At 37.7% G+C, this 24,160-nt stretch overlaps 3 protein-coding genes across 3 annotated transcripts in view; 2 read left to right on the forward strand and 1 right to left on the reverse strand.

Annotated features, from left to right (window-relative positions):
- Positions 1-6,591: 6,591 nt before the first annotated feature.
- Positions 6,592-9,294, forward strand: LOC110381014 (chitin deacetylase 8). The gene is given in 7 exon segments (XM_049849946.2): positions 6,592-6,811; positions 7,076-7,388; positions 7,621-7,815; positions 7,818-7,887; positions 8,119-8,305; positions 8,574-8,711; positions 9,166-9,294. Coding segments are annotated over 7 exon segments (1,167 nt in total). The 5' UTR covers positions 6,592-6,622; the 3' UTR covers positions 9,241-9,294.
- A 2,259-nt stretch (positions 9,295-11,553) lies between these two features.
- On the forward strand, positions 11,554-14,258 carry LOC110381016 (chitin deacetylase 8). The gene is made up of 6 exons (XM_049849948.2): positions 11,554-11,784; positions 12,230-12,542; positions 12,637-12,904; positions 13,128-13,314; positions 13,584-13,721; positions 14,052-14,258. The coding sequence occupies exons 1-6, from the start codon at positions 11,581-11,583 to the stop codon at positions 14,124-14,126; spliced, it is 1,185 nt and encodes a 394-aa protein (XP_049705905.2). The 5' UTR covers positions 11,554-11,580; the 3' UTR covers positions 14,127-14,258.
- A 2,070-nt stretch (positions 14,259-16,328) lies between these two features.
- Positions 16,329-24,160, reverse strand: part of LOC110381010 (protein Wnt-1) — a 75,378-nt gene continuing 67,546 nt past the window's right edge. The window contains exons 3-8 of the mRNA XM_049849950.2: positions 22,539-22,659; positions 20,491-20,648; positions 20,187-20,294; positions 19,731-19,877; positions 19,203-19,330; positions 16,329-18,889 (exon numbers count right to left, since the gene is read on the reverse strand). Coding sequence (XP_049705907.1) covers positions 18,688-18,889; positions 19,203-19,330; positions 19,731-19,877; positions 20,187-20,294; positions 20,491-20,648; positions 22,539-22,659 — 864 coding nt within the window. The 3' untranslated portion in view covers positions 16,329-18,687. The remainder of the gene's footprint in view (positions 18,890-19,202; positions 19,331-19,730; positions 19,878-20,186; positions 20,295-20,490; positions 20,649-22,538; positions 22,660-24,160) is intronic.

Raw genomic sequence — 24,160 nt, forward strand, 5'->3', positions numbered from 1 at the left:
AAAGGCCATTCCAGACCGCGTACACGGTGACACTCACACATAATTATTTCATTTATAACATGTTTGGACTTTTAAAGGAGACTATGACCTAACCTAACCTAACCTAACCTAACCTAACGTAAGGCAGTTACACACCAATGTACAACTAAATGGAGTAGAGTTGAAGCCTGTTGAGTCAACGGTATTTCTTGGTTTGATTGTTGATTCCAAACTCCAATGGGGCCCACATATAGTTAAATTGTCAGGAAGGCTTAGTTCAGCCGCCTATGCTATTAAAAGATCCGACTTATCACAGATGTGGACACAGCCAGAATAGTTTATTTTAGTTACTTTCATAGTTCAATGACGTATGGGATTCTCCTTTGGGAAACTGTGCGGATGTTGAAACTATATTTATTTTACAGAAAAGAGCTGTTCGAGCCATTTATTATCTGGGTCCAAAAGTTTCTCTCAGAGAGAAATTCAAAGAAATAAACATTCTGACTGTTGCCTCTCAATATATTTTGAAAATTTAATGTACGTTCGTAAAAACATTTCTAACTTTGTTCAAATGTCTGATGTTCATTGCATAAATACTAGGAATAAACATAATCTTGCTGTACATGCTACTCGCCTCCACAGAGTAAGCAACTCGTTCATGGGTCAATGTATACGCTTTTACAATAAACTTCCCAAAGCGGTTCGTGACTTACCTATCAGGAAATTTAAAAATCATATAAAATCCAAACTTTTGAAAAAAGGATATTACAAAATATCTGATTATTTAAATGATAAAGAAGCTTGGGAATGAGCTGCTCGCTTAGTGAGTGATATCTTTTTAAATGCCTGTGAATTGTTACTTTTGACATTTAAATATTATTATCATCAAATAACATTTTATTAATGACATTCTTTTTATTGACATTTATATGTTATAATTGTATTTTTTTTAATTTATTATTATTATTGTAAATGTGAGTATCGTGTATGCGAGCAACATTATATATTCTTATAACATAAATACTGTCTGGCGGGTTTGAGTACTTTTGAATGGCCTACGCAAATGTTCTGCAGATCTGGTATCGTCGTGTGACAGGTCGTTGAGCTCCCTAAGATATGGTTGAGCTACACGACCACTGATGCATGCGTGCCGTCTGTTGGGACTGGTCAGCTCCAGCCTGATGTGGCTCTTTCCTCAAAAGGCCATTCCAGACCGCGTACACGGTGACACTCACACATAATTATTTCATTTATAACATGTTTGGACTTTAAAGGAGACTATGACCTAACCTAACCTAACCTAACCTAACCTTTTTTTTTTTTTTTGGGGGAAATCCTCATGGACTTCCTCCGCCTGGGAAAGGCGGAGGGGTATGCCGGACTCCTACCGGCTAAAACCCTTGTGTTCTCCTTGCACGTGCGCGGGGCCGCGGGAATCCAGATTCTTCCGCAGCCCCACACTGTGCTGGCCCTCGCATGGGCCTCGTCTCTTGCACGGGTAGTGAGGTGTTCGCCTACCCCGTGCATCATCTCAGGGGCACGCGCCGACACACGCGCGTGCCACCGCCCGGGTCCACTGAGTAGGGCGGGAACTTCCCCAAGTCCCTCGCCCTTGAACCCATTCATGGGGGCGGAAGAGGGCGTTGTCCCTTCTCCTGCGCCCGGTGCGCCTTCTGCGACCGGGGAAGGGAGTCAAAATCTCCCTCTCCCGTTCCGCAGATTCCTTCTGCGACATCACGTCCTCGCAAAGGAAACCACCGCGTCCCACGACTCTGCACTGCCGACCATCCTCTGCACCACAGCCGGCAGCGACAGATCGCCTCCGATTTGTTTGTGAGGACACGGCGCTGCTCCTCCCAAGCTACACACTCAGCGAGCTGCGCCGTGTCCCCCGCAATGGACGCAGTGGTGACACCGAGCGTCCGGCTCCCTGTCTAAGCGACACAGAAACTTGCCGAAGCACCCATGCCCCGACAGTACCTGCGTCACCCTGAATGACAGGGAGCCGTGCCCTCTCTCGAGCCAGTCGTCGAGTACTGGCCGGATCGCCTCGACGGTAGCAAGGCCGGCGGTAGGGCGCATCAGCCTTTGCCGCCATTCTGCCACTAGGACTTGACGGAGCTCCTCTCGGCGCAGCTCGATCTCCCGCTGCACCGGCATCGAGCCCCGTACCCGCTCTTCCTCGCGCCATCGGTATAATGACGCGAGTACTTTCGCCTCAGGTCCCAGGGCGGGGATCCGGCCAGGACACAAGCCGCCTCGTAGGAAATCGTGCGGTACCCTCGGATGACTCTGACGGCCATCGCCCTCTGCGGTTTGCGCAGGATGGCGAGCGTGCCGGCCGTCATGTCCATCGCCCACACGGGGGCCCCATATAGGGCCATGGACCGCACGATTCCCACGTACAACCGCCTAGAGGCGGCGCTCGGTCCCCCCAAGTTGGGAAGCAACGATGATAGCGCGCCCGCAGCGCCCATCAGCTTGGGCGTCAGCCGCCGGAAGTGAGGCCCGAATTCCCATCGGCTGTCGAGCACCAAGCCCAGGTACTTCATGGTGGGGCCGACAGCGATCCGGGCCCCGCTGAAACCTAACCTAACATAACCTAACCTAACGTAAGGCAGTTACACACCAATGTACAACTAAATGGAGTAGAGTTGAAGCCTGTTGAGTCAACGGTATTTCTTGGTTTGATTGTTGATTCCAAACTCCAATGGGGCCCACATATAGTTAAATTGTCAGGAAGGCTTAGTTCAGCCGCCTATGCTATTAAAAAGATCCGACTTATCACAGATGTGGACACAGCCAGAATAGTTTATTTTAGTTACTTTCATAGTTCAATGACGTATGGGATTCTCCTTTGGGGAAACTGTGCGGATGTTGAAACTATATTTATTTTACAGAAAAGAGCTGTTCGAGCCATTTATTATCTGGGTCCAAAAGTTTCTCTCAGAGAGAAATTCAAAGAAATAAACATTCTGACTGTTGCCTCTCAATATATTTTTGAAAATTTAATGTACGTTCGTAAAAACATTTCTAACTTTGTTCAAATGTCTGATGTTCATTGCATAAATACTAGGAATAAACATAATCTTGCTGTACATGCTACTCGCCTCCACAGAGTAAGCAACTCGTTCATGGGTCAATGTATACGCTTTTACAATAAACTTCCCAAAGCGGTTCGTGACTTACCTATCAGGAAATTTAAAAATCATATAAAATCCAAACTTTTGAAAAAAGGATATTACAAAATATCTGATTATTTAAATGATAAAGAAGCTTGGGAATGAGCTGCTCGCTTAGTGAGTGATATCTTTTTAAATGCCTGTGAATTGTTACTTTTGACATTTAAATATTATTATCATCAAATAACATTTTATTAATGACATTCTTTTATTGACATTTATATGGTATAATTGTATTTTTTAAATTTATTATTATTATTGTAAATGTGAGTATCGTGTATGCGAGCAACATTATATATTCTTATAACATAAATACTGTCTGGCGGGTTTGAGTACTTTTGAATGGCCTACGCAAATGTTCTGCAGATCTGGTATCGTCGTGTGACAGGTCGTTGAGCTCCCTAAGATATGGTTGAGCTACACGACGACTGATGCATGCGTGCCGTCTGTTGGGACTGGTCAGCTCCAGCCTGATGTGGCTCTTTCCTCAAAGGCCATTCCAGACCGCGTACACGGTGACACTCACACATAATTATTTCATTTATAACATGTTTGGACTTTAAAGGAGACTATGACCCTTGAGTTTGTTTCGGCGTTTCTTCTCAGGATCAGTCAGTTAGGAAATGCCGGCCTCAGCGTTCTTAAAATGACGTGTAAAAGTGATGTAATGTCCAACTTGCAAAATAAACAATTTAATTTCATTTCATTTCGATAACATTTATGTTATATTTTAAAATACCAACACTTTTCATACATACCTCGAAGTATTCAGTACTCAGATTGTCAGGGTCTTACTGATTAAATCCCACGGCGTTCCTTCTGGAGATCCTTGTGGACAAGGGCTGTGAAATCTACAGCCCCGAGACCTGGAATTCCTCAAACTACGTTTTTGTCGCAGGAATTTACAAATCAGATTGGTAAATCTTCATTGGAAACTACAAGTGTATTTTAAAATATAATAAGGAATATCAGATAGACTGATTCCAAAGAAAAGTACTGCAGGAAACAAACAACTAATTAAATGATAAAATTGATAACATTTGATATCTTGATTGTAATGATTGCGTACTACAGTCGTAACGGAAATGCACAGTTGTTTTAACAGTAGCGGTTTTATTTAATAAATATACGAATTGAATTGCATTTATCTGATAATATCTACATAATATTGCAATTAATAAGCAGTAGCTATATCCTTTTGAAAAACCCACTTACCTATATCTTCACACCTGAACATGTTTTGCACAATACAGTACATGAAGCCTCTGGCTGTGGGTGCAGCGTTTTGTGAATTGCGATTTGATACCTAAGACCATGTTTCTTCTTGAGCGTTTTGTGCACCAGGACCACGGTAACTCTTGCTGCCACGAGGACACGACGTTGGTCTTCTCAGGCAGGGCACACCTAAACCGTGTGCTCCACCGTGCCCTCCGTTGTGATACTGGGGTGCCAGTTCACGTTCGATTCGATGCAATCGTGTCCGGTGAGGACCTGCAGTAGGTGAGAGCGCCGGGACTCCTCCCGAGCCACTCCTCAACGAAATGACTTATCGCCTCTATTGTGGTGTATCCTATCGCCAATCTGTCTCTGTATGTAGAAAGACCTGCACTGCAGTGGGACTCTAACAAGGCTGATGATGTCGATGGCTTTACAAAGTACTTACTATTTTTAGATGTGTAATAGGTAACCTTTTAACCTTAGACAGGTCTTACCTTTTCTAGAAATACGTAGATAATGTTATATTTACTTCTTATGTTTGAGTCAGTGCTTATCAAGCATACAAAATATGTACAGTCGGCTACTTGTTAAAACGAGTAGTCCTATATCGGTGGCGTGACATATTACATGAAAAGTCTATTAATCGACAAGATAGCAGTGATTATAATTCTATATATTGCCGAGATCTATAATAATGATTGCAGAATGAAATAAATCAGATATTAGATTACTATGACTAGATAAATACGTTGATGTCATATATCCGGATATAGTAAAGAAGGAAATTATGAATGAAGGTAATAGAAACTTAGTGATAGGCGTTTTTGGTTGTACTTACCTATATAGTTTAAATTTTATGGTCATAGATTTAGCATCATCATCATCATCCCTTACCACGATTCTGGGGTTGGAGCAACATCTTTTCTCCATACTCTTCTATATGCCGCCGTTTTCAAGAAATATTCTTTCTATTGTCAAAATAAAAAAACCATCTTTTTGAAATGTCGTAACGCCAACCAGGAGAGGCTCTAGAGTCTCCTTGCGTCTGGATGGTTTAAAAAGCCTAATGTTTTAAAGCTGAGAGCTTGTTTGTTGGTTTGAACGTGATAATCATGAGATTACTGTTTGATTTGAAAAATCTTTTCAGTGTAAGATGGCCCATTTTGTTGAGGAAGGCTATGACTACTTTTTATCTGATTGAGTGGAAAAGTTCCACCGTCGCAAGGCAATGAAAATGATAAAATGAATTCTGAATAGACGGTCAAAGGCCCTGCAGAAAAAGAAACATTCTCGGAACCTTCTAGAATTCTTCTTCTTTCTTGTCGATCACATGTCTTAATAGTGAGACTATGCTTTCTCAGCCCTATATTCCGCCACAGCGAGCACGGCCGGATGCATTCATTAGATCCTCCCGCGAGCAAGTTTCAGGGCACAGTGGACATGCGATGAGGTGGGACATGGTCTTTTGGACAGAAGACATTTTTTAATTAAATGCATTAAAATGCTTCAAGAGTGACGTTCATTATCGCCGACCAAAATGTCGCATTACAACAAAATGACCCAGTAACTCGTAATTTTATACCACTATCTTGCCATCTTAATCTAGATCACGGAAAAGGTAAACAACCTAAAATTTCAACAATCGATAAAGACTTTTATCATTGAATCTGTAGTTATTTCTGCGAAAAAAATACACTGGAACAGGATTTCATGAATAACATCCTTAATGCTCATAAAATGTCGCTTTTGAATTTCCGTTTGTTTGTAAATATTGTACAAAAAGTTTATTAAGTGTTAAAAAAAGAGTTCAATATAATGTAATCAAGAACCAATTCAACGATTTTCATTCATTATTAATTCGTATTATTTACTTATAATTTACTTTTTCTTGACTTTAGTTTCAGACAGTTCTGGAATTTCATTAATGGCAATGAAGATTATAATAAAGGTGAAAAACAACATATATATGAATTTAAGTCAACTTAATTCGGCAGTACTTACTGACCACAATAAAACGAAATGGGGTATTCACCGGAAGGGTGACTAATGATAACAAAATTTTAAAACCAGCAAAGTCGATATAAATAAAACAAAAAAAAAAAAACCCCGCCGCATCTAAGATTAGATATAAATACCTAAATGAATCAAAAATCATTGATTATACAAAAAACAATGATAAAATCAATCTTTATATAATGAAGGAAGATAATTGTTCGGCGTCACTTTCTGGTAAATCTAACACGATGAAGTTGTTCGGGCTTCTTGCGTTGCTGGTAGCTTCGGCCTTCGCTGATGACTCTTCGTCTTCAGAAGAAGAAAATGAGGGCCTGCCTTTGGCAGAGGCCTGTGACCAGGAAGCTTGCAGCTTGCCTGACTGCAGATGTTCCAGCACCAACATTCCCGGAGGATTGAACCCACGAGATATACCACAGGTAAGTTTATTGATTAAAGTACATACGAAAATGTATGTACTTTAATCATAAGAGAGTAAAATATCTACTCTGGTCCAGACAGCTCGCATATTTTAGCTGAATTTAAATCTGCTTCAAAATTCATAGTTCATTCCTTCCCTTCAAGTCTTTTATTTATTTCATTATTTTGATTAAAATATTTGCATAAGTTTATATGATTTGACCATACTGGTCAGTCTTATTTAGAACAAGCAGCATTGCTAAAATTATTGTATTAATTTCCAGTTCGTAACTGTCACCTTCGACGATGGTGTTAACGTGAACAACATTATCACTTACCGCAACATCCTGTACAACCGACTGAACTCCAACGGCTGTCCCGCTGGAGTTACCTTCTTCGTCAGCCACGAGTACACCAACTATGCTCTCATCAACGAGCTCTATAACCAGGGCTTCGAAATTGCCCTACACTCCATCAGTCACAGAACTCCTCAAACCTACTGGTTCGAAGCCACCAAAGAAGTTATCAAGGAAGAAATTGCTGACCAGAAAGCCCAGATGGCTCACTTCGCTAACATTCCTCCCAGCGCCATTAAAGGTAAGATATGCATTTAAATTAATTTAATTTATGAGTAACGGCAACTGTGCTAAAAAGCTAGGATACTAAACATTGTTTGAAAACCAGTACTTGAGGTTTTAAGATTTACTAAACTTATGCTCACTAAAGAAGCTTAATCGACTCATTAAGATACTATGAAATATCATGTTCTCTTTTTCTAAAACAACGATGCTATGTTTGAATAACTTTAACATTATTACATTGTTTTCAGGTGTTCGCATGCCCTTCCTCCAATTGGCTGGCAACGCTAGCTTCGAAGTCATGCAGGAATATGGCTTGGAGTACGATTGCACTTGGCCTACGATCGCCCACACAAACCCAGGACTATGGCCTTACACCCTGGACTACGCTTCGACCCAGGACTGCATCATTCCTCCCTGCCCATCTGCCTCCATCCCTGGAGTTTGGTTAAGCCTATGGTTGCCTGGTCTGACCTCAACGGAGTTCCTTGCTCAATGGTTGACGCTTGCTTCTTCATGTAAGTTGAACATGCCTCACGGTAGGCTTATACTTCTGTTTTATTTATAGTGTGTTATATTTATAATGCATGACATATAAGTGCATATAAAATGAATTCAATTCCTGCAACATCATAATTGCTATTGCTCAAAGTGATACCCAACGTTCAATTTTCGAATCACACGATTTTAAATGTTTCTGGTATGTGTTTCCTTAACCATAACTTCAATTGTTATCTCTTTCCTTTCAGCCCTGACCGCGAAAATGAAGAGGAATGGTACAAGTTCATCCTCAGCAACTTCGAGAGGCACTACTTGGGCAACCGTGCTCCCTTCGGCTTCTACGTCCACGAGGCCTTCTTGGCTGCCAACCCTGCCGTCAACCGTGCGCTAGTTCGCTTCATGGATCTGGTCAACAATCTGAATGATGCTTTCATGGTAAGTTATTAAACAAGTGTTCAGAGTTTAAACTACAATGTGCCTTTGAGCCCTGAAGCCTTGTTGTTGTAAAATTTTAATTTGATCCCAACTTAGTCTTGCCAAAACGATTTAGATTTGTGTGATCCTTTTTTCAATATAGGGCATAACTTTGCTTTTCACCATTTTTAAATCAGTAAACAATCGTTAACCTGTTTTCCCTTCTCTCATTCATCATTCATCTTGAGTTTACTTTATCACATGCTAATCAAATTATTTCGTCTTCTAGGTGAACGCCCACGAAGTCGTCGACTGGGTTAAGAACCCGAAGCCACTCAATGAGTACAGGAGCCAAGGCTGCCGCAGCTTCAGCCCTTCAACCTGCAACCCCAACAACTGTGGTCCTCTCTTCTCCACACACAATCAAGTAAGCATTATTAAGAGTTTATTATCATCTGTCATCTACATAAAGAAGGTAGATCATTTGGGAGTTGATGAGTACTGTTATAGTACCTACGTAGATAGTTTGATATAAATTCGCGATATTATAAGCTTCTTAGTATGAAAGTAATTACTAATTAATGATTTGTAAACTCTATATCAGTAACCAAACGGTTGCATTTAAACCATTCATTTGCTACACATACACTTAAGATTTATAGGACAATAAACAGAAGGAGAAAATTTAAGATTAAATGAAATGTCCCCGGAGACATAAAGATGCTCTTATGTAATCTTAGAATCATCTACATAATGCCATCGATTACCTAATTGCAACACATATTTTTGAACAGCCCAGTCGTGATGTTGTTAAATGAAGAGTCTAGAATGTTCCAGTATGTTCTAATTATGTTAACTAAAACATTTGTCTTTTGTTTCAGTTGGCTTACTACATGCAAGTATGCAGCGCTTGTCCTAACAACTACCCATGGGTCGGCAATCCTCTTGGACAATAAATCTACAACTGTTTATTAGGTTTATCAATAAAATAAATTTCAACATAAACTAAATTGTGTTTATTTATTTTCTTTGTTTATGATTTATAATTTACTGCTTTTATTTCGTGAAAGTAGAAAATTTTCCTAATCACACAATAAGCAAAACACAACGTCGTCCAGCAGTAAACCTCGGATGTCTCATTTCCTCAATTTATCTATTCTTCTTTCTTTGGGTTGATAAACTCGGTACGCACAGATTACTCTTGATTCTAGCAAACTTTAGAATCAGCTTCTCCTAGCGCCATTTATGACGAGAAATTTTGTTATAAACACTTACGTGGTTTTACGTTTACGGGTAGTCTGACACCAGTCTAACCAAGGGGTATTGGGTTGCCCGGGTAACTGGGTTGAGGAGGTCAGACAGGGCAGTCGCTCCTTGTAAAGCACTGGTACTCAGCTACATCCGGTTAGACTGGAAGCCGACCCCAACATAGTTTGGAAAAAAGGCTCGGAGGATGATGATGATGATGACGTGGTTTTCACTGCTGGTCGACGACAAGTAGTGCCATCTATATCATACTACTGGAATCTTTTTCTACAGGTTCATCTAGCGCCATCTATTTTGTAACGGACATTCCATTTTCACAGATTAAAACCTTTGGTAATAAGAAATGGGAATACAAGGATTTTATTTCAATTTTGATAAATAAATTACAATGCTATGAATATGTACCTACCTTCTAAGTTTGTATTTGAATCTGAGAAACGGTGAAGGAAAACATCTTGAAGAATCGACCCACCTTGAGCAAGTAGGTATGCTTTTGATGCTCAACAACTTTGCTTATAGTTATGATCTTCATTATATGAGAAGAAAAAATATACGTACATATTTCCATGTGACTGAAAGCAGTGACCAAAATTTTCGTTTTGTCTCACAAGTAGACCGAAGAGAGTGTAACCTAGTAAGTTTTTACAGTAAACTTTTTACAGTAAGTAAGTATTGGAAGAATAGAATCGGACTAAAATCAGTCAGAAGATACAATAACAAATGTTGTTGCCAGATAAATGGCTATAAACAAGAAAAAAAAACGACCTCGAAGAAAACAAAACAAGAGACGGGAATTAAATTTTGTTCACACTGATGAATAAGCTTATGTTTCGATTTATGTGTGTCACATGAGATCAAAGTTCTCGTAACTTTGAATTCGCGTCTAGTGCAGATTTTGAATACAGAACAAGCGAGAATTCAGCTTGAATCACGAGCGTAGAGAGGTTGGGCTTTTAAAGAATGTTCTCCAAATATGTACATAGCCATACTGTTATCGGATTGAAACATTATTATCTCAGTTTATCAGATTACATGTTGTTGTGTATATTAGGATATGTCCTGTGATTTAAGCCGTTATCTACCACTACTAATAATTAATAGGCGCACCCACAATTATCGAAACTTATCATGGATCTTCTACCAAGTTCATACATGTTGCATAAGTCATATATTTAGGCACTCACCTTTATTTTAAGACACTGTTATCACAGAAATATTTTCAATCAAAAAATTGCACTCTTTTTTCCTGTCACACCTAGATTAATATGCTCAAATTCCACGAAATACATACCTAATTATGATAAAGAAATCGCAAAAACAATCAACATAACCTTATTAGTAGTATATGGTTCTTAAAATAAATAACGAAGAATTCACGCCAATATTTCAATTTCAATTGGAACATAAACTAATTCAAGAGAAAAGAATTTAAATAAAAATGTGAAAAATATTATTTTCAACCATAATGCCAACCGTCGGCCGACTATTTAGTTTGCAGTGTGAGAGTAATCTTAAACTGAATACCTGATAAGTACACGTTAGGAGAATAGCTGGTTTCCCTTCAAAACGCATGAACGTTAGGAGAATGCTACGATGATTATGAAAAGTTACAATTAGGTCATATTATTCAAATAACAAAATCTTATCTTAATAATGACTTCAAAAAAACCTCCAAACAACCTAATCGAAAACTTCCACCTTTGTGAGAAAGCCGTTGAAAAGGAAAGAAAATGATACTTTAATACGCTGTATATCAATCCATTCGTTTAATATCAAATAGAAGTTTTACTACGTACTAGTAGATGCTAAGATAGGTACTCCTTTTTCACTCACATTCAATCCGTTTTCCGCAAACACAGTACCACACGTTCTTACTCATAAAACTCATCGTGACAAAACACGAGGGTACAAATTACTCACAGATTAGTTCGATAACATGATGTCTATTCGATCATTAAAAGATAAAAACTGATCCATATAAATATCAGAGAGGGGTCTTAATCTGTTCATTTAGAATATAGGTTACGAAAATGAAGTTACTGTGGTGTGTTTTGGTACTTGCGGCTTTGGTCCTTGCTGAAGAGAATGAAGGATCCTCAGAGTCCTCAGAGTCCCAAGAGGTCCCAGAGCTGCCATTAGCAGAAGAGTGTGATGAAGAACTGTGCAAGCTACCTGACTGCAGATGCTCCTCTACTGAAATTCCTGGAGATCTCTTGCCAAGGGATACGCCTCAGGTAAGGACAGAATTTGTGATTATGAAAGTTATGGTAGAATATGAGATCAATATTTATTACATGCACTTAGAAATAATTATCAACAACGTTAGTGATTTAAAAAAGAACCTAAATATTCAAAAAATTATATTCCTGAAATGTGTGAAAAACTCATAATTACCTAATAGTTTTTAATGTTTACACTATTATTATGTCAGTGCGCCTAAATCTAATCATTCGAATAAATATTACATCACCTAATCAATAGCTTGTCTAGGAGTTTTATAAGTGTGCTTTACTACTAACGTTACTACCTGATTAATGTTCTCAATTTCTAGTTTTCGGAAGTGTTTTATTCATTTGTTCATTTTGGAAAAAAGGTCCAAATCAAAACGTTAATAAGAAGCTTTCAAAAGCTCACGTTCAAAAACCTAAAACACAAATCAAATAAGTTCTTCTTTTCCAGTTTGTCACAGTCACGTTCGATGATGCTGTCAACGTCATAAACATCGAGACATACAGGGAAGTTCTGGACGGTCGCCAAAACTCCAACGGATGTCCAGCTGGGGCTACCTTCTACGTCAGCCATGAATACACCAACTACAGACTCGTTAACGAACTATACAACAATGGTTATGAAATTGCTCTGCACTCCATCAGCCATAAGATTCCTCAAGACTGGTGGGCGACAGCTACTTACGATGAACTGAAAGAGGAAATTGCTGATCAAAGATCTCAAATGGCTCACTTCGCTAATATTCCTTTTGAAAGCATTAAGGGTTAGTATCACTTAATCTTCCCAATTTATTGAATTACGAATATATTGCTAAGTAGTATGTCATTGCGTTTACGTTTTTGCTTTTAACATTACAGGAGTCCGTTTACCATTCTTGCAATTGGCTGGCAACACAAGCTTCCAAGTGATGGCCGACCACGACTTGCTCTACGACTGCTCTTGGCCCACCAACACTTTCACAGACCCTGCTCTTTGGCCATATACCCTGGACTATGCTTCAGTCCAAGACTGCATGATTCCTCCTTGCCCAACTGCCTCCATTCCAAAGCCTTGGGTTCTGCCCATGGTTTCATGGAAAGACTTAAATGACTTCCCGTGTGCGATGGCTGACTCCTGTTTTTACACGTAAGTAATTTTAAATTCCTGGGAATTGAGTAAACACATAACCCAAAGTAACAATACCTAGGTTAATTGGCACGTAATTTAAGAATATTTGAGCTACATTCCTTTTAAAATTGTATAAGATTAAATTATGGCATAAGATTTCTTCTGTACTCTATTCATTTCTAAACATCAGATATCTCAGTATTATTCTTATCATCCTTTTTTTTTTTTTCAACCCCTACAGTCCTGACATGGAAGATGAAGAAGCCTGGTTCCAATTCATCGTGTCTAACTTCGAGAGGCACTACCTTGGCAACCGTGCTCCCTTCGGCTTCTACATCCACGAGTGGTACCTGAGCGCCAACCCCGCTGTGAAGTCTGCCTTCATCAGATTCCTCAACATGATCAACAGTTTGCCTGATGTCTTTATGGTACGTAACCAAAATATGGTTATTTAAACCATTACTAATTTCATCTGAAATTTTTTGCACATATTGGAATCAAATTGTGTAAATGTTGTGAAACTGATTTGACTGCACGTTACAACCTTATCAAAAAGTGATAATCATTTCAAGTATAAAAAAATACAAAATATGTCATTAAAATGACAAAGATAGAAGAATAATGTTAGCAACGTTATTATAACTATGACCAAAAAGTACCAGGATAGTCTACAATATATGTTTTTTATAAATTACAGGTGAACTCCAACGAAGTGATTGACTGGGTGAAGAACCCTGTACCTCTAACCGAGTACAGAGCCAAGCCTTGCAGAACATGGAGTTCTGCCGGCTGCCCCGTGTCTCTCTGTGGCAACGTGCCTTCTGAACATAATCAGGTCAGTGATGAAATAAAATTAAGGTATTGTACAAATAATATGACTAGAGGTGAAGTTAAAACATGACGAAGATTTTAGATTAAAGTAAAAATGTCTGAAACTGATAGCCTACCTTGAAATATATTGACATCATGAGGCCAGAGTCCACTGACAACTGTGTTTTTTTTAAATAACATACTGAACATGTTTCATTTCATACTAAACACAGTTCCTGAAAACTATGTATCTTGTCGATGAACACGGATTACTGAAACTAAATAGCATGTTTGGTGGCACTGACCGTTTAACTTTTTATATAGAGTCCTTAATTATTATTTTATATATTTTCAGATGACATACTGGCTCGAAGCTTGTAACGTCTGTCCCAGAGTTTATCCTTGGACCGGCAATCCCCTCGGCTTGTAAAAAGTTTAGTAATTAATTTTAAAAGTATATTTATTTTATTTATTGTATTAGGAATTATGAAAAAATAAAAAGTATGATGTTATGGTTTAACAAGAAAAGAGAATGAGAAGATTTATTAAAATGTCAAAGATATATCCGCATCTTTTATTTCCTGAAAAACTCGTCACATTATTTGTAACGCCCTCTAGGTATATATATTTTATTGTAACTGGCCCCACGATGACATTGTAAAGGCAAAAGTTTGCCTCTACAATCTACAAAACTCTAGGAAAATACAAGAAGATTCCATTTTCAATTCAGCGGCATCTTATATGTTTTAAATACATAAATAACGTACTGACTTAACTAATCAATGCATCGAAAAGATTATGATAATAGAGCAATTACACTGATTTGATTACTGCTACCTTTCTGATAACCTAAATAACGCGAAACTGGTGACACACCTAAGTTTTATCTTCAATTTGCAATTATCACACGACATGCACCTGTAGGAAAATAGGTAGCAGAGTTACAAATCAGTGTAAACAGCAAAATAAGTACAAAGTACTTACTTATACAGGGTGTGTCGTTCACAATCACATTAAATCTAATCTTTATGATATTCTATGGCGAATTGTAAAAAAAATAACCTACCTAATCCATTCAGTGGTTTAGCCACAGGAGTCATTTTTCGTTTTTCTAATTTACAACATCATGTGTAAAGCAGAGATAAAGTTAGGAGTATCGAATGTTTTGATCAGTTGACAGCTGTCAGTTTTCAAGAGAGAGTTTCAATTGTTTGGAATGACTGACTTTTATATGGTGTTCTAATTTTCGCACATTTTTATTCTATTTACTTTGTTTGAAAAATGCATTTTTTTATTCTTACGTATTTTTCTTTTTCCTTTCCTAATCGACATATAATAACCAGTATATTAACGCATTTCATTTAATGTGATAGTGAACGACACACTCGATAGATACAGTCAGCGCTGCCTTATCTAATAAACAAAATAATTTTGTTCACTGTAGGTGTAAAAAGCCTTAAATTAGTGTTTGTAATTATTATATTTGTCTTAAATGACGTACCAGTTCTACGTAATGATTTATCAGAATTTTGGTCGGATTATGACGTTCAAATATGAACAAAACAACAAATCGAATACGATAGAAAAATATATTAATCGTTTATGCATTGTACTAGCTTAAAGGCTCGAGCAGACCGGATGCGTATGCGTAACCACGCGCGTAGTCACGCGTAGTTGGTAACCATGAGTTGTAATGTATGGAAATGGAGACAGGCCACACCGCTTGCGTAACGTAGACACGCGCGTCGTTACGCAAGCGGTGTGGCCTGTCTCATACATTTCCATACATTACAACTCATGGTTACGCCGTAACTACGCGCGTGGTTACGCATACGCATCCGGTCTGCTCGAGCCTTTAGAGTACTCGGACACTGCAATCAGTCGCCCGACAATTTGTTTGGGATCATGAATCAGTATAAAGATAAATAACTACACACATTACGAAGATCAGGTATTTAGCCGGTATCGCCTCTGAAAACTTTGATTGGAATCAAGATTTTCTTTAAAAAAATTTACAACCATCGAGTCAACTGTTCGCAGACTGAATAGGTAGCCTGCAGTTTACGGGTATTCTAAGATTTAAATAGATAAAAAAATACTTCTGGGTTTACCCCAGAAAACTTCTGGATCCTAAATGTTTCATATTTACAAGTAGCTCACGTAATTTTACTATCTACAATCGGCGCCGCTTAAATCAAAGTTGTTATCAATAGATAATCGATTTATATTGAAAGTGCATTAGCGAAACAATCTCTATAATTGAAGGATTATCTGAGAGATAGCCACTGTGGGCAGTTCCGATAATTTCTTATCTATATCAGGCCACTGTTTTGCCTGAATCTTTTGTGACCTTCGAAGATTTGAAACGTATTTTTATTTAAATGTACTCAACTTACTAACGCAAACCAAATCTAATGATGATAAAGGAAGGAACGAACATGCTTAAGAAGGAACATGGTGGGTTTTAGTCAGGAGTCACCTATTGTGAAAAACGGCTGAGCTAGAATGCTGACTCTGGTTTTAAGTTCTATTTGTCTGAAAGCCCGTGTAGATGTGATGATCTTAATCTCAGTAGTGGGCAGGTAAATAATAATATGACGATAATAGATGTTGAGGTAAATGAAAGAACAGCTTCTAATACATTTACTTTATTCCATTTACATCAAATAGTAACTATTCCATATCCAAAATGGTAAATACTAAGTCTTACCTCGAACTGTTATATTTAAAGTTAGACCACATTTCTGACTAAAATATAGTCTGAACTTTAAATATTGACGTTTAAATAGATTTACAGTCTAGAATTTCTGTAGAAAAAGATGTTAATATATAACATTTTTTGTAATGTTAACATCAATCCATATTTGTAAGGTACACAGCACGACTTTGCTCAATACCTACGTATAGTTTTAGAAATGCACAAACAGGTGTCTTGATTTTGATACTGATAAATGACACATTTTCCTCATAATATTTATAACTGAAATTTTACAAGATATCACGAATAATAAGCAATCAGACAATCGTTTTTACTTTCAAAACAGGATTTTGAAACTACGATCAGTAATCTAGTATTAATCTTTATGAAACATCGAAAATTGTATTTTTCCTCTCTATGCCAAAATGCAGATACATAAAAGTGTGTTTACCTTACAAATATGGATTTCCAAAATTGAAGACAAGCATCACTTTCAAATAATATTGGACAGTATTCTACACATTGACGCAAAGTGACATCAATCAATCATCTTGCCTTTCTACATTCAGATTAAGTACTAAAATATCATTGGTGATACGTTCAAGTCAATGAGAAAGTTCACTTAAGCCTAAGTTATAAATAGACGATTTAGAATTCTTATAATTGAGACGTAACATTAAGTTGGCAAGTGTAAAATTTTGATTTTTATCTGTCCTTTTCAATATTCTAAAATTATCCAATAATAAATCTTACTAATATTATAAATGCGAAAGTAACTATCTATCAATCTGATACATAGTCTAGTGGGAAGTAATTCTCCTATGGCATAGTTGAAACCGCTCCGGGCAACTAGTCTAGTAATAAGTTACATAGTAACAACAGCGAATTAGTACTTAATCAATTTATAAGAGGAATCAGAAACACACATCAAATAAATATTAGCAAAAATACTCACAGTGAAATAAAAGACGTCTCAGAAAATTGAAAAGAACAGAATCCTTAGATTAAACACGTACAATACAGATGTATATGTTACACGATTTTATGACATGTATAAGTAATATCACTATAGAGTATTTACAAGTAAGATGCGACGGTTACATACCAAAGGTTTAGACAAAATGTTAACACTAAAGGAATAAAGCTATCACATTCCTAATACAATAAGTTACTAACACTAACTTACTGGTTAAGATATTTACAACTGACGATTTTAGGAAGCAGCTCTTTGAAAACTGTATTGAGACAGAACTATTGTAATCAAAAGATTTATTATATAGCCACAAGTTTTATTTTGACATATCGTTGTAAGAGATAATTATAACCATGGATTATAATAATGGAAACCTCCAAGTATACATCTTCCATAGAACCGCTTCCTTACCTTAAATAATAATTAACCGATATTATTTAATGGCATGAACGAAATCATCTTCCTCATGAGGTAGAAAATCAATCTGTGTAATACTTTACACAATAAAAATATTAATATTTACATTCGGCACATAAATAAGAAGAAAATGCCTCAAATCTATATCTATCAATATTAAAATATTAACAAAAGCACTATATACAACTTTGTACAATTAAAAATAAAATAAGTTAGTAATACTGTAAATAATTTTAAAGCTTAATCTTCAGAAAATTAAATGTTATCTAAAATACTAATTAAAATTAATAATCAGTCAGTGATTTATAATAAAGAATTTGTTAAATACGAATATAATAAAGACCACATAGCTATAATAGATAAAATTGATTTAAAATATTAATTTAATGCAGATTACAATAACGAAACTTAATCAGATCGAAATGTTCAAAAAAATCAAGAAACCAATCAAAGCAAATGTCATATAAAAGATTCAGCAATATTCGTCAACTTTATATCAGAGAATAGGTAGTTAAAGGGCAAGTGTTATTTCTAAAATAAATTATTCTTCGTTAAGTCACTTGTTTAGTTATCATCTTAAATGTATAATAGCTTCTACTGGCTTCATCATCTTTGAAACCAAGTGTTCATTTAGGCCTTGTCACATAGAAAGTAATTATGTGTGATGTTTTATTCATCGAGAGTAAATTGAAAGAAATTCCTACAGCGAACTTCATCATCAGATCCAATTGCATCTCGTAAAATTATTCTTTCTATTCCCATGTCATCAATAACTACAATTGTGTCATCACCAAAATCGAAGAAATCTACATCAAACAGACCATCTATTATAACAATGACTTCAGCCCAAAACTGAAATACAAAACTGACCTGTCACAAACCAAATCAACTTCGATTTCTCCATTAATTACAGACATGGTGGTCTCGTTTAAATCGGCAGATTTCGCAGTGGACTTTGCAGCACCAGACGAATCGGCATCGGCACTTCTCTTCGTGGTCTCTGACTCGTGTCTGGTAGCCGCGGCCGCAGCACAGCAGCCGGCAGCCGTCGAGGCCGGCTGATGTTCTGTTGCAGGTGCGCCCGCGGGTACCGAGGATACCAAGTCTGTGGAGAGTGATAAAGAAATCAGTGCGCTGTTTAAAACCCAATTTAATTAAAATTTACTGAATTAAATAAAGGTACTGAATGAATGATGATCAGAGCTAATGGCATTGTTGGTAAAATTTTCTTCAGTCAGGAAACCAACGGAGATTACTTGTAACATTGAAAAGGATATACCAGATCTCATAGAATACGAGTAGAACTTTGGACTAACATTCCCCCGGTTTCAATCAGTGTTTTAAATGAAGTGTTCCTACTTATATTTTCCCAACCAAATTGAATCCTATCCTACTGTATGAAATATTCAGTTACTTACTCATCGTTGGGTTCACAATAATCAGGTGAGTCTTCCAAGTACACGAGATCAGTCTTGTTGGGTTTCTTCATGTCCATGTGCATCGGCCTAAGCTTTCTTATATTCTTTCCTCTCTTGCGTTCGACCACCTGAAAATTATCAAAGATGGAATAAGACTTAATGCCAAAGAAAAGTGAGAAGATGAATTTACGGTTGGTCAGGAAAGTCTTTTCTTTAATAAAGGACGATACATTGCGGACCATGGTCAATTAAAGTAAGCAAAAGAATCTTTTAAAGCCTTTAGCTTGGAAGAAGACGCACACGAACCACGTGACAGTAGGCATCCCGCCGTGAGTTCTAACGTTAAAACCTCGATTATATAATTTCGTCATAATCAGCTTATGAAATGCCTTTGTTATGATGTTCCTGGATTATTCCAAATTTTATTTCAGGTCGGCGCAATATATTTTCCTCTGTCATTCCTCTTACCATCATACTAACATTCAATCGTAATAATTAAGCAACCTAAAACCAAGAGATACCACGTACCTTAACATGCGAAGCTCCTTCGTATCTTGTGGACAAGGCGTCGCCGACCATGCGCAGCTGCGGCAGGCGACGCCAGCACACGCGCACGGAGCACGAGCCCGACATGCCGTGGCACTTGCATACGCGCTGCATGCGACCGCGGACTGCCTGAGGATAAATATGAGGGTAGAAGTTGATGGAGAAGAAGAAAAATCTTGGAAAGGAATTACATCATCATCAGTTGAAGAAATAGCGTCCAGACAATTTTTTTGTCAAGGGACAAAGTTGATAGTCCTAGTCTAACAGAACCGCTTTCCGTGCTCAGCATTTCGTGCTCTGGCGGAGCGGGCACGTATGTATCCTAGTAGTTTTTCTACTGCTATTACATATCGACCAAAAGTCTACTTTGATGCTGAGAAATTATGTAGCTAGCAAGCGCAGGAACTTAAGGTATTTGAAGGCTCTATTAAAACTCACCCTACGTCCTGCCTCGTTATTGTGTAAGTTCACCAGCCCTTCGTCAGTATTCTTATCTTCTTTGGAGTCTGAGAAGTCTTTACTGAACATCTCTCCGTATCTTATATCCTGGAAAATGCAATGACACGTTAATACCAATTTATTCTAACCATTTGAACTCACGCTAGACCACTAATTACCTGTTTGTGTCATTTGTAGATGTTGAAATATAATGGAATTAAAAGTACGAGATTTCGTTTAAAACATGACACGCTATTTTTAGAAACATTTGACGATCCGATCCACTCAAAATACATAAACTTACCTCAGAACATCCACCCCACTGCCAATGTCTAGGTGTGCGCTTTCTGACGCGGGAGTCACAAGAGCACTCATTGAGCTCACCGCGACTGCAAGCGCGTGCAACCGCATGCGCCAACGCCGCTGCCGACAGAGCGTGCACGAATGCTGATTCACGGGACTCTGGAAGTATTGCAAATAATATTATCGAAATTGATTTGAATTTACTTGTGATATGTACGAAAACACCCACAAGATGGACAATGTAACGAGAGGAAAACTACTAGAAATCCTAAAAAAGGCAAACTCCACTAATAATAAGTGAATAGTTTATATCATTAGAACGGAAACAATAAGGACGATGAAGCATGGAAAAATTATTAATTAAACGTTCTTGATAATCACATCAAAGGACTAAGCTAATAAGAATGTATTTGATGAACATGTTTTATATTTCTTTGCCGTCAGTGACCAGATGTCTATTGAATTCTTAAGTACACTCCATTGTCATAACTCTCTCACGTTGCAAAACTCATGACTTTTAAATATCAATAATGGTAAGTATTTTCATAACAAAAGTCACGAGACTAATCGTCTTCAAGAATTAAATGGTGTTCCTAATAAAAAGGTTGCCCTAAAATCAAAATCTGCCAAAACCATTCCAAATCTAAAAATGAAACTGAAAATCCATACATAAGTTCGTTGACCAGTAATCTTTGACGAAACCAATGAATTGGATCCCTTAAAAGGCATGCAAGCACAACGTGACACCCGCGATGCCAGGGCGACAGAGGGGAGTGGGAGCTCAGAAGAACTGGCAACGTTGTTAGTAGTTTACAGTAAACAAACTGAGCTGCTCCATCAACAACCCACACCAAGTAATCGACATATGAAAATAAACATTTCACGTCTAAGACGATGAAGTTCTATGAAATTGGTCTTGATGTAAACTTATACACAAACTTTGATTTTGATCAGCAACGGAAGAACGCGTCAAATAGTATATTCAGATGATTTTCGTTTGTTAATAAGAATAACAGGGTTTTGAGTGCATATCGATGTGCACCTTGTCTTTTCACGACTGCTTGTGAAGAGGAAGCAGGCAGATCGGCTGTGTAATGTGTATTATCTTGAGAGTTTGAAAGAAACGCTCTTTTGTTTATATGCACGTTCTTATTGTTGAAATCTTTGAAAGACCTGGTGTGAGTTTTGTAAACAAATCAAACTTTAAAAATCCAATAAAAAACCTACCTTTAGAACTAGACTGTACTGTGTAGTACTGCCGATGTGGTAAATTTTTCAGTCTACGCTACATGACATGTTTGATAAAACTTTCTAAAACCAACTGATTAATCAAGAATCTCAAAAAGTTCCCACCAGAACTCAATACCATAAATGGAACAAAGGATTAAAAGTCCAAAATGAATTCCTAAAATGATTGCCAGCTGACTTAGTTGTCGGAAGATAAACATAGGTGATGACTGACAAGCCTTGTGAGACGTAACTGAACTTCAAAGAGCATGTGGTCTTGCATCTATCCTTTAGAAGTAAAGCGATTAGTATTGTTTAATATTTCTGTAAATGGATTGCTGAATGCTTTGTTAAGTTGAGGGAAGCAGTTTGGCTTGTACTTTGCATGCCTGAATTGGGTTAAGTTATCTTTTGGTTTTTACTCACATCTTACTTAATTCACATCTTACTCAATACTTAATTCTTTATTAGCATTTAGTTCCATTACCATCTATTTAAAGAAAGTCGTCTAAGTTACACATTTTATAACTCAAGAATGGCTGAACCGTTTAAGCTGAAAATAAGGACATACCTCTGGGATAGTTTTGTCACCATCCGGGAAGCGAGTGAAACCGCGGGCAGAGGCGACCCCATCATAGTTGGGAGAAGGCTCGGAAGATGATATTAGCATTCCATATGTTAAACAGGCGGTCCATCAATATGGAGATGTTATAATATCAATAGGACCATTTCTATCGACCTTAAAAACCTGGGCTTCCGAGCAGAATATAGCCAAACTTTCGGAACCGGAACATTTCGAAGCATAAATTAAAATATACTTACTGAACTTTAGTACGCCTCCAAAAATATCGGTCGCATTCTCCACAGTACTGCAATTCCACCGGCTGTGTCGGAACTGATACTGACACTCTTCAACAGCTTGTAACGCACCAGTCTGCAGGACCTGGAATTATCAGCAAAAATACTGCTTATTACAATGGTCCTGTTATTTTATACTAGCTTTCCGCCCGCGGCTTCGCCCGCGTGGAATTCGGTTATATTGCGGTATAAATCACAACTATAAGAAAATCATCAAAAGACCCCTCCCGCTGTGGGTTAGCAGCGGTGAGGGAGTGTCAGACTCTTACTGACTAAAATTGTCGTGTTCCGTCCTAGGCCTTTTATGTACCAGGGCCGCGGTAACTCTTTCGAACAACCCGCAGCCCCGGCTGGCCCTGGCCCTACTGGGCCCCACTGATTTCAAAACACCTTAAGAAGACTAATTCGCGGCGAACCTTAACACCGCGATACAGAAAAGCACAACGCCATCTATCGAGCTATCGGGAAGCTCGCGATTGAACAATGAGCTACAGGTTAAAGCGCGAGATATCATTGCACTTCTTACGTATCTTAAAAAAAAACAACGTCACCACGTTTTAAAAAGCTATCATTCCACTTCTTACGTATTTTAAAACACATCGTTACCACGTTTTAAAAACACCCAGCGCCATCTATCGCATACCTCAAGAACTAAATAACTTAACTAATACATATACCAATTAGTAATTCGTTGAATTATAGTTATTTCAGGATAAGTAGATGTAAATAAAACAGTTAAGACGATAAAACAAATTGTACGTCATCCCTCGGGAATTCCTCATTTTCGAGGATTCATTATCGTATCATTTTTTAAACGACACACAGCGCCATCTACAATCCATCCATCAAGCAAACAATATTTTTGTTTTCCCTCGGGAATATCTATTTTTCGGGATAAAAGTACCCTATTATTTAATCCGGACTTCTAACTTTACGTCTGCAAAATTTCAAAGCAATCGGTTCAGTAGTTACGGCGTGAAAGCGGAACAAACAAACAAACAAACAAACTCACTTTCCGATTTATAATATTAGTAAGGATGCAACTGGGAATATTAACGATGCCCTGGCAGTACACTTCCATAAAAAGTAAGTGACTTCTGCAAGTCATTAGAAATTACAATAAGCTACTTTCAAAGGAGTTTTACACTTGCAAATGACTTACGTGATTTTACAGAAGCAACTTACAAGTATGTGAGGCCGGCCTTTCAAACAATATTGGAATCACAATCTTTTTTACTAATGTGTTTTCAGATCTCATGATAAATGAATGCATATTTTTTTTATTGGTAGTGGTCCTGAAAGTTCAGATCAATTTGTTATTTCTTAAACGACTAGTGATCAGTACTGGGACTTTTTCTATAGCCCCATTTCAAAAAGAAACTTCCTTTAAAGTTATTTATATCTCACCCAAACTGTGAACTAAAGTATTAACCTAATTCTTCGAAACTTTAGATAATACTTCAAATGTTTTGCCCATAAACGACGTAAAGCTTATACGGTTACACAAAAACTTCTGACCATCAAATTGCTATAAAAATTCATGCCATAGCACGTAAAGTAATTTAGTGTGAGCGGTAAAAATGTTT

This window comes from Helicoverpa armigera, chromosome 24 (genome assembly GCF_030705265.1).
Source record: "Helicoverpa armigera isolate CAAS_96S chromosome 24, ASM3070526v1, whole genome shotgun sequence".
Classification (NCBI taxonomy): domain Eukaryota; kingdom Metazoa; phylum Arthropoda; class Insecta; order Lepidoptera; family Noctuidae; genus Helicoverpa; species Helicoverpa armigera.